The 11,647-nt window shown below is 46.5% G+C and overlaps 1 protein-coding gene across 1 annotated transcript; it reads right to left on the reverse strand.

Annotated features, from left to right (window-relative positions):
- Positions 1-299: 299 nt before the first annotated feature.
- Positions 300-10,751, reverse strand: LOC122382328 (V-type proton ATPase subunit S1-like). The gene is made up of 2 exons (XM_043367520.1): positions 9,497-10,751; positions 300-1,202 (listed from the first exon to the last, which is right to left on the reverse strand). The coding sequence occupies exons 1-2, from the start codon at positions 10,628-10,630 to the stop codon at positions 978-980; spliced, it is 1,359 nt and encodes a 452-aa protein (XP_043223455.1). The 5' UTR covers positions 10,631-10,751; the 3' UTR covers positions 300-977.
- Positions 10,752-11,647: the final 896 nt, after the last annotated feature.

Genomic DNA, 11,647 nt, shown 5'->3' on the forward strand with positions numbered 1-11,647 from the left:
TTGGACAGAACTTGTCCGAGAGGTGCGCAAACTAGGGACAGAGAAAGACAGAATCATATACAGCAGAAGGCCCAACAGCACAGCGTCTGTCTATTGCGCATGGGTACATTAATCTCTACAGTCTACAGACAGACTTGGAGGTGATATGAGGAAGTGGAGTGAGTCACTGTGTATGTGTATGCACATTAGATGTCAAATGAATTCACCTTGCAACCAAAGCAATGAAAGCTCAAGTCACCATCGACTGCAGTGAAAATGGGACAGCATGAAATCATGACCTCATAATCCAGTGGTACGTGAACGTTCATCATGTTTTATTAGTAGTATTTCTTCACACGGCATAAGTGTGACAAACTGTGTGCCCGCAGGCAACCAGGCGGCATAAATCATACAAACGCTGTGGCCCGGAACAAGGCACCGCGGCTTACAATGCAGCGCAGACACGCCCCCACACAACAGCGAACGACACTGGAGGCATTGAGCAAAAGGAACTGAGCACAGAGCACGAAACTGTGCTGTGAGCTACACACAATACAGGGAACTACATACATCATCATCCTCCTGAACTGTACTCACTGCACGAAACATACTCGTACCCACTGAGAACGTATCAGGTACACTGAACTTAACCCACTGCACGAAAGAACACTGTGCGATCAACGTCATCAGTGGCGCTGAAAATAGAGAGCGCCTTTACAACGCATTTCTCTTCTCTATGAAGCCCCTATAGTAGCTCTGTGACATACGGGTTTGTCAAACGTACTTGTCGGAGGGCAAACATCACTGGCTGGCGACTACAGAGGTCACTCCCTGGTGGGTAGACCTCACACACTGCCAGGGAAGTCTCACTCGCAGATCCCACTTCCTGGCGAGCAGACCTCGCTCGCTGACTGGGAGACCTCACTTGCTGGAGAGCACACCTCACTCGCTGATAGCTCACTCACTTCCTGGCGGACAGACCTCACTCGCTGATCGGCTCACTCACTCGCTAACGGCAGGTGGGCCATCAGCAGCGGGCCGTGGGGGTCGTCGAATCGATCCATGGTCGGAACACTCATCAGCATCTTCACGGAGATGATCAGGATAAGCAGCATCAGCAGCGTGACGAACAGCCCGGATAGGATCGGAATGGTGAAGAAGGTGGTGCAGTCCCAGGCGCGACCGAAGCGAGCCTTCGCGCCCTTCGCCAGGAACGCCTGGACCTGCGGAGTGAGGAATGATTGAAACAATGGGGATCATTGAACAGACGGAACAACAGCCATTATTGTACCTGAGAAAAGAAGATAATAGATAGATGTGCACTAGGGTTACCCGCGTGCTCCGCAACGCGAAGGGGGGATTTTTTGACCCGTGGGTATTGGGTTGGTCTGTGTCGATTTGGTTGGTAGATATCTATTTCGTTCGATTGCTTTTTGACGGCCAAGCATTTTGTAAGAAAACAAAAAGATACATCGCATCGAGGTGCCCGTGTCGTATTATCATGCGTTCTACTTTAGAATGATTCGAAAACTGGCATGAAGTCTTTTGAGGGCCATCGATGAATTTCGCTAAAAATGACAATGCAATGGTTTGGAACATTTACATTTTTAAGAATACTGTTGCTCATCATGCAAAAATGAAGAGTGAATATTGGACAGAATTGAATGCTCTATCCAATGATACCATATTCAATTGCCAAAGGTATCAGGTTATGTAGCAAAACCCGTGTAATTAATAAAGTGGCACGTCTTTGACAAACACCATTTTCTCCCGTGATTTGCACCACCTTGATTTGGATCAATCAGCTTTTCACAATTTTTATATGAGAGGCGGTACATTTCTCTTGCCAACAGACGTTGTTCCAACTCGCTCTGTTTAACGTTCATCTAAAAATAAAACTAATTCCAAAATCCGTCAAAAATCGCAATTTTCCAAATAAAAGTATCCTCACGGGTGCACGTGGCGCGTGCCATCCTCTGCGTCGTACACCATTCGATAGCCTGTTCAATTATCTACACGATGCTGTTTTCCCGTGCCGGTCGGACCCCTGGTCACCAAGATATTGCACGGGGACCGGACCCGTGTCGGCCAAAATTTGCCGTTTTCGCCCGATTTCGCACGCCGATTTATACATGTAAAGTCTATGACGCGAATTTCCACTTTTTGAGCACGCGCCTCGCGCTCCCTATCAATCCGATCGAGCTGAGACCCCTCAAAGGCACGTCGCGCATCCTTCATCTATAAGTTGTGCAAGTTTCACCGCGCTAGGTGCAACGGTCTGGCCTGTAGTCCACGCAAAGCACCACCAAGTCGGGACCTCGGTAACGGACAGACGCACCCTCCTCAAATAGTAATATAGACTAGCCACCCCTGGTAACTTTTTCTCTCAGTGTAGATATGGACGGAAATGTGAAGAGAATTTAAAAAAAGAACTGTTCTGAGGGCGTTTGTGGATGAAATTTGGGTGATACGGGGTCAAGACGGGTCAAAGGGGTCAGCCCCGGTCACTTTGGGTCAGGCCAGGTCACATAGGTCACCTCTCGTCCGCTGGGATCAGCCCGGGCCACTGTTCTGCTTTTGTCTCCACCACTACCCCTACCCCTACCACTACCCCTACCACTACCACTACCCTACCACTACCCCTACCCCTACCCCTGTCCCCTACCACTACCCCTACCACTACCCCTACCACTACCCCTACCACTACCCCTACCCCTACCACTACATCTACCCCTACCACTACTACTACCCATACCACTACCCCTACCACTACCCCTACCACTACCCCTACCACTACCCCTACCACTACCCCTACCACTACCCTTACCACTACACTACCCCTACCACTACCCCTACCACTACCCCTACCCCTACTCCTACCAACACCGCTGGGTCATGTCAGGTCACAGAATAATTCGTGCCATTCCATTGCCCTTACTCGATTTTGTCGGAAATGGCGCTTTGTGGGGCAAATGTGGCGCATTGCGGCAAATGCGGCGCATCTGTACCTGTTGTTTGAGCATGCATCTTGACACCAAATTACACCCATATCGGACTATATTTGACAAAACTGTGCGAGTTGCGGCGAAAATGACGCCCTGAGATAATTGTGGCGCATTGCGGCAAACGCGGTGCATTTGTAAACTCGTATCACAAACTGTTGCCATTCAACGAAAATCTACACAATCTCTCGCCACTATTTATTCAAATTAAAACTTGCCCATCCGCCAATGCGAGGTACTCGCCGCCGATCGGCATGGATTTAGTCCCCAAAGTTTGTCGACCCCGGCTCTCAATGAAGATCTACGAACCGATCAAAATTTCATTGGCGTTCTTCCAGCGCGCCCCACGCGCGAACCGTGCACCCCAGCGAGTCGGAACCTAGAAAAGGCGCTGACCCGGTCTATCACCTATAAGGTGTGCAAATTTCAACCCCCTACGATATACCGTCTGCCCTGTAGGCGAGTGGAATTGAACCCACTACCCATCCAGGATGATGCGCTTGGATATATTGCAGACAGTGCGAACTGCAATATATTGGGGAGACCAAGTGCGGACAGACAGACAGATGGATCCTGTTGAAATAGTAAGATAGATTGTGCACACTGCACAATATATCAATACAGAAAGGAAACATTAGGGAATGCATATTTTTAACATGGGCTTACGTGAACAGCAGTAAATAAAAAGTACAAGCGCATCAAGTGGCCAAACGCAAGTCAGCTTAAGTCATCGTCAATAAATGTTGCACAAGCCAGACTCCATCTGATGGCAGGGAGGAAATATGGCTGGTAGGCCCAGTACACGTTATCATGATTTACGTGACAGAAGTTCTCAGGAAGGAACATAACATAGAGACATAGTGAAGGCCAGGGATGCCTTAGTTGATAGTCTTTCGCATTTTTACGCCTGGTCCATGTGTAATACACGTATGTATAGTCTGTTCCATATCAAGCTTGCAGTTGGAGTTTCTTCGGCAGATCACTCCTCCTCTCAAGAATTTGTGTCTTAACATGTAAGAGCTGTATATACAGAAATCACGCACTGCTTTCAGCAGGGCACTTCGGCTGCAAACTTGAAACGGAACAGAGTATAGTTGCAATAATGTGGAACGTGGAATGAATGTGTATTTCCCCCATTCCTTTCTGATGACACGTTAGGTAAGGTAGGGTGGGGTAATTTGAACATGTGGGGCAATTTGAACATAGTGTGAATAACAGAAAATTGCGGAAAATCCATAAGTGGCATGACAATAAGACCAATGAGAGAAATTATCGTAACTAAAAGGGCTATCATATGAATGGGGTTTAAAGTTTCAGGGAATGAAGATGTTGACGCACAGTGTAAAAAATCAATTTCGCAAGGAAAAACGCCTAACAACACGTCATTGCAACTTCATTGCAGCGCAAAATCTTGCATTGCTAGCGCCTAATACGCAACGGCTTTTGTTGTATAATGACCTAATCAGTGCCGTAAATCCAAGAAATTTGCTTTTGAACCCTGTTTTTTAAAATGGCAAAATAACTTTTAGCGTGGGGTAATTTGAACATAGTGTGAGAATTTGAATGAAGGCAGGGATAGCTCCGAAACAACAACGCTCCCAGTTTTTTTTTTTGCCAATATTTTCGACCCAAGGCAGTAGCAGATAAGTGATGCCAGTTTTAGAAAATTTACGTCTAATATCCGTCTAATGTCCGGCATTTTTGTTGATTTTCCGTCCAAAAATGTTTAAGTCAACTATTTGTCCAAATATGTCCAAAAATTATGCAGCTATCAACACTTAAAACCGTCATTTATATCGCTTATCATGTAATTTTACCAGCCGAAAAGTGTTCATTATATTGAGAGCTTAACAAGCTTTCCATTCGCCAATCAATGCTATGCACGATTACTTTATAAAAAGCGCTGAAGTGTAGCAAGCCATCGTCCAATGTTGTCCAGTCTGCTACCTTTGTCCAACCAATTCCGAATTGGACATTGGACAAAATCAGAACTCCAAATGTCCAGGTTTCGATTGGCACCACTTTAACAGATGTAATACGGTTCGGAGAGTTTTTATCGAACAAAAATGATAGACGTTCTGTTAATTGAAGAGGGGCGAAGTCTGTCAACTGACCGGTGTGCAGCGTGCAGATATTGATACTCTGCAACTGTTATTTTTGCTGTTGTGTTGATTTTTCAAGTGAAGGTATGTTTAGAATGGTTCTGCCTATTTGTTTATGGGTCAAACAACATCGGTGCTGGCGAGACTATCGTTTTTATGACAGGTAAAGGCAGTATGTTCAAATTACCCCACGGTGGGGCAATTCGAACACACCGTGACTTGGTGGAGAAGTGAGGCTATGCTATTCAAGGTATGCTCGGCTCGTCCCAAAATGAGGCTTGCATGGTGAAAGCAAGTGACACTTGCGCTACTGAAGCAGTTTTTCTTCATCCAGGGTTGAACTGGAATTTGGTACAACGGAGAAGACGTAAAAATATGTTCAAATTACCCCACACTACCCTACCGTCAAATATGTATGGTATAGTCGGAATATTAAAGTGTATTCACTAATATGGCGTGGAAAATATAAAGCAGTAATGCGGTGAAGCAAGGGAAATAAGGAACTCGAGTAATGCGTTGAAAATGGCACCATAAGTTTAACTTTAAAAAACTTATACGAATCAGCAGGTAAGCACGAATGCGTTACATGACCCCATGAAATATCAAGTGAAGGTTCGGGCCCGGGTTCTAGAAGCGCTGTCAGCCCGGCTGGCCCGGCTGGCCCCGGGTAGGCGGACCCGTACCCTCTGCCTCTCAGTGGCGGCTGCCCCCGTGGGTGCCGCAGACCGCTGTCTATTCTCGGACGACTCTCCTCAGCAGTGGGACGATGGGTCGGAAATCGCCCGGAAAATTGGCCGCCTGATAAGTAGGTATGCCGGAGCATACCGCGGTGATTTTGGGTCGTGAAAAGAGATGTCGTGGGATGTGGACCACGACCGTGCAGTAGTCGGAGATGAGAAAGACGATGATTTGGGGTCTTCTCTGTCCCGCCGACGGCCGTCTGGGCTGGGGATTCAATTACATATTTTCGTAATTCTGATTAAAAAAGAAATTGATGGGCATGTTGAATTTCAGCTATACTGACTGCAGCTCAAAACAGCTAAGAATATTTATTATAATACCCGTTGCAGCTGGACAGTGAATTCTGTTGAGGACACCGCACAAATCAAGGCAATAAATGTATCAACAGATGCTGTTATTTAACCTGCACGGGAAGGTCACGCTGACGTGACGGTCACGAAATGGCGACGGCCGTTTGTCCGTGTCATGCCACGCCAGGGGACGGAGGGTGCCGTTTGCAGAGGTGGAAGGCAATGCTGCTTTACAGCCGCTGCTCACCCAAATCATAGTGGTTACCTGGTAGGTCAGCAGTAGCGCTATCAAGAGGTGAGTTATGCACACTATATCGCTGATGGGTGGGGACACAAATCAGCCCCTAGTTATTCAGCGATATATGCTTGCCTCTGTCATTAGAAACTCGTTGGTCAATCGCGAGCGGTCACCACCCACTGACAAAAAAGTCGGTCATCAGGCCGCTGAACCACAGGATACCACCAACAGTTTTGAGCGCTGTGTGCTAATATCTCGGTACCAAGGCCCTACTCGGTGCCAAAACAGCAGTCTGCCAAGTGCTGCTACGGTCAATGAGAAATTAGTATTGTTGGTGTTGAAGATTTCCATGGCGACCCAGACAGCCGACAGTGAGGTCAACGTATGGCCTTTGGACCTAAGTAACTAAGCGAACTTGTATTTTTAATTTAACTTAATCATTATTTAAATTATTTAATAAACTTTGATTATTTACCTTAATTTGACTAAAGACATAAGAAGGTATTTTACTTGATAAGTAGGGGAAGTTGGGGGAACGCCGAATACTTTTTTCTGACGCCCGTAGCACGCAAGGTAGACAACATAAGCTATTCTTGTTGGCGTCATTCGAGAGGCCAGTCTTTTGCCTTTCAAACATACCAGGCGCATTTGATGAATTCGCATACCGTTAAGCGCACAAACTAAAAATATCAAAGAAGTGACTTTTTCGGCGTTGCCCCGGACTGCGGGGAAAGCCGAAAATGGGAGAAATGATCTACGGGGAATGCCGACATTGATGTTTTGCCACTTTATCTCAAACTTTATCCAGATTTTATCAAAGCTGACACGCGTTTTAAGAGCTTGAGGACGCTTGGTGCACACTGGAAGTTATAATTGTGTGATATAATAAGAAAATGCCAGGTAAATAATTCCTTATAGGTAACAGGCCGTTGTGTCGGTTGAAAGTGTAATTTGTGTGACTTAAAATTCGCGTTGCTATTCTACAGCAGTAAAGTCCACGTAGCGTGCTTTAACGTGCGTAATTGCCCGTTTTCGGCATTACCCCAGTCAGCCATACTTTCATTTGCAGGCCATAACTTTTCAACGTGCCGTATAAATTTCAAATAGGCCTCACACTTATGCAAAGACATGCTGAAGATTACTTGACCGAATTGGCCAGACAAAAGGTAGCATCATGAGTAAGAAATGCAGCTTCAAAGGCGCATGTAGTACAAGGATCGCGTACCTTGAAAACGTTCTTGGCGCCCTCACAGCCGAAGTATTCCGAATGACGACTCGTAACAAATATGCGATAATTGTAGTCACTTAAGCTTCAGAGCATCACTGACAGGTGGCATCCATGTCTTACGGTTTTCGAAATATCTCGAATTTCGGCTTTGCCCCAACTCCGGCATTGCCCCAACTTCCCCTAAGTACTGGTTACTTTTAACTTTATATGTAAGCATTAAGCATCGTGGGGTAACGATAAATCTGAACATTTACGCCTTAAAGGTAGACTGCCACCTTTTTTCCACAAAACGGTTTTCACTAGAGCTGAGCCACCATGTCCCAGACTGAAGTCGGTTTTCCGAAATTCGAACCCGTTTGCGAGAAATCGGAGACCAAAGTTCAGTTTGATGCCATTTTTTTAGTCCAAGAAAACCGACATCTCTACTGTTTATCGATAACTTTGAAACACGAATTTTCTTATCTTTTGGTAAATATATGTCAAAACTTTGATTGTTTCGAGATCAGAGAAGAATTTTGAAGTGTCAAAATAAAAGTTAAACCTATATATTCAGTAGTTCATTTTTTCCAAAAAAGTGTGGGAAATGGGGTTTAACATGGGCGGCAGACCCATTCCAAATGAGCCATGATTTTTAACCCTAGAACGCCTAGGGGGGGGGTTGTATCAACCCCCCCCCTGAGGTTTTTCGGAAATAGTGCAAAAACGGCGGCGCGCAGCGCCGCCAAATTTTGGGTACCTTATGGGGCAACCTTTGCGCATCTTTTGCCGAAAAAAAATTGATCGGGTCATGTCAGGTCACGGAGTTATGACGTCATAAGAGGTACAGCCTCCGGCCGGATTTTCACAAACTGAGTGCCAACGCCCGAGGTTTCCTGCCGGTGGTACGGACATCGGTTGATGGATCGTGATGAAACTTCCCATGCATGTTGGGGCAAGTATTGGCTATCATATGGTATAAGAAATTTGACCGGGTCAGGTCAGGTCACGGAGCTATGACGTCACAAGAGGAACAGCGTCCGGTACTATTTTTGAAAAGCGCCCGAACCACTATTTTGCTAATTCTTGTCACCTCAATGGGAATATGCAGCAATATTAGCTTCTACAGGGAGCAAATGGACATCCCAAATCCAAAAATACAATCAGATTTCAAAAATTTAAATTTTGATTTTTCGAATTTCTGCCGCCGACTGTGACCTTGCCGACTTCTGGCGCTCCCAACGCGCCATTTTTAGAGCTAGGGAAACGAAATACATACCAAACGATAGAGAATTGATCAAGGAACACGATAGTGAAGGTTTCAAGTCGATATCTCCCACCGTTTTGCCGCAATCGCCGCCGAAAGTTGAAAAAAGTCTATTTTTCCGAAAATTTGACCTTTGACCGGTCAAAAGTAGGTCAAATGTTGACCTAGGACCAAAAAATATACCACCAATCGCGAGATCTCGTTGAAAGCAATCCGTTGGTCTTTTCCGCTAAGCTCTACGACCTTCCGTTTCGAAACGCCAGGGGGGGGGTCGTAACAACCCCCCCCCTGGTCGTTCGTGTTATGAGAAATGGCCTGGTCGTGCGAGGGTTAAATGTTTTACGAACTTAAATGCAAAATAAATTAAACATGGCCAATTTCTTATGAAATCATATAGTAGTAAATCATAAAATACCTTACTTTTTCAAATAAAATGTAATAATCTTATGACCTTGAAGTCTAGTGATGTGTAAACATTGTCGCTAGACATTAACCGATTGATAATTGTATGATAATCAACAATTTTTTTCGCGATTCACGTGATGATACTTTGTCAGGTGAATTCTAAAATTTTGTTTTGTCCAGGGAATAAATCATAGGCCAATCTGAGAAAACTTTTTGAAGGTGGCAGTCTTCCTTTAATGAGGATAGGTATAACCATACCTACTCTTACCTGAAATCCCGGCAGCTGGATGGCAGTCAGTACTGGCGCGTCGCTGTCGGTGGCGTTGGCTGACGGCTCGGCCGCCCACATGCGGCTGGTGCAGTGGTACGAGAAGTGACGCGGCGCGTACACGTCGTCAAAGTCCAGCACCACCACCGCCTTGCTGATGGCCTTGTCGTCCACGTTGCCGGCGTAGGAGAGCGTGACCTCGCTCAGCGTCCAGAAGGAGACGTCGGTGCCGCCGGGACGGGTCAGGTTCGCCCGGAAGGTGAGGTTCAGTGTGACGCCAGCGAGGTCGACAGACGAGCTGTTGACGTGCTGCCAGACGATGATGGCGCTGTTGACGTCTGTGCCGTTGCAGCTGCTGGTGTTGGAGCTCGGAGCGCCGAGCGGCAGCAGCAGAGGGTGCTGAGAGGTGGCTGCCTTCATGGACATGAAGTGGATGACCGGCGAGTCTGATGTGTACAGCAGGATGCAGCCGAGGTTGAGGAAGAGATGATGTGGGGTCGTCGGCTTGTCGGGGGTTTTGTCGGGGGTAGAAGCCTTCAGACTTCGACTGGGACGTGATTCAATATCTTCACCCATACTTGTGAACCGTCCAGTAAGCATAGCCACGTAGTTATCTGTGAGACGTCGCACTTGTTCAAGCACATGTTCAATGGTGTCGTCCACTTGAAGCAAGGCCTCGCGTCTGTCTGCAGCTGACCGGTCCTTGAGGTTGACCAGAAGCAGGGTCTTGGTGATATCATCCCCCAGACGGATGGCTGAAGGAGCGCTGGCGCTGACGTTGATGATGTGGAAGGAAGTGAGCCTCTCCATCTCCACTGAAGGCATGCTTGGTGCAAAGACGTGCTCACTGGACTCGAACTCGCTTTGAAGTTGCGAGAGCGCGTCTGGATACCCACTGAAGTCTTCGACATTGAGCTCGCTCATGAGAAAGATGACCAACGTCTCAGATTCCATCGCATTGAGGAACTGGTAGAACTGGGACACTTCTTCTGTCGACGAGGCTCTCTGAAGGTCAGGAAGTGCCAGGTCACCGCGCCCACTACTTGATTTCCAGAGAAGCACTGGAGCACCCACGTGTGCACATGATGGAACTAGCAAAAGCATTAGCAGCAGCAGAACACTCTTTGCAAGCATCGTCAATTACGTTTATATTCAGAAAAAAAGTTTCTTTTCGAGGATTTCGCCCTAAAAAAATGCATATGAAAGCGACCATTCAGGGAACAATTACTACTGATGGTTCTGCGGTCTCTCGTCACGTTTTCTGTGAAGTAAATCGATTTTCCAATCCGTATTTTTAACGATATGCAACAATACTCCCTCGTGGTCATGCACCTTTGAAGTACCTCCATTCGGGAGAGAGCTCCTGTGGTGGTTGTCTCGGTTCTTCACTAGGCCTTTAAAACACTATGTATGTATGTCAGGGGCGGATCTAGGATTTCGATAGGGTGGGGGCAGTCAAGCACAGGGGCGGCACATTTTCCGCCTAAAGGGGCGGCATTTATAGGGTCTGTTCCAGTCCAGTGGAAAAAAAACGAGCTTGACGGCCGTCACGAGACGCAGCGATTGATATTCAAATTTAGGGTCTCAGGTCAACTGGTGACCTCTGGTCAGGTAAATTACCCTAAAGTCGGGTTTTTGTTTTTGGCAAATAATGTTGCAAACAAATGGCCATAGAGCAAAAATTTAGGCATAATCGTATTCCTCTCAAGCTGCGTCGAATGTTGTGGGTACTTTTTGTTCGGTAAAGGTCACAATCAAGATTGACACAAAGGTCGTCAGGTCAAGCCCCCTCAGGACACTGTTCGGACTAGGTCAGGTTGCATATCAATCGATTTGGAAGCTCATTGCAATCACAATGGTGCCTTTCCCGACTCTAGCTTAATTTGGTCGAAAGTTATTAACGAAAAACGATTATGACCCAAAAGAACGTCCTCTGTGACGTTCTCTGTGGCGTCATACAATTAGGTACAAAATGCCAAAATAAGGCACGGAATCCTTAGACGAGCGTATGAAAACACATTTATTTGCGTCTTCGGGCGGATTATATAACAACTATATGTTCCGAAAAGAGCAAGTTCAGTAGTTCCCCCATAGGTTTATAATGGGGGAGGTCAGGTGACTGACCTGACCCAAGATGAATTGTACGAACAA

This window comes from Amphibalanus amphitrite, unplaced genomic scaffold (genome assembly GCF_019059575.1).
Source record: "Amphibalanus amphitrite isolate SeventyFive unplaced genomic scaffold, NRLGWU_Aamphi_draft 000137F_arrow, whole genome shotgun sequence".
Taxonomy (NCBI): Eukaryota; Metazoa; Arthropoda; class Thecostraca; order Balanomorpha; family Balanidae; genus Amphibalanus; species Amphibalanus amphitrite.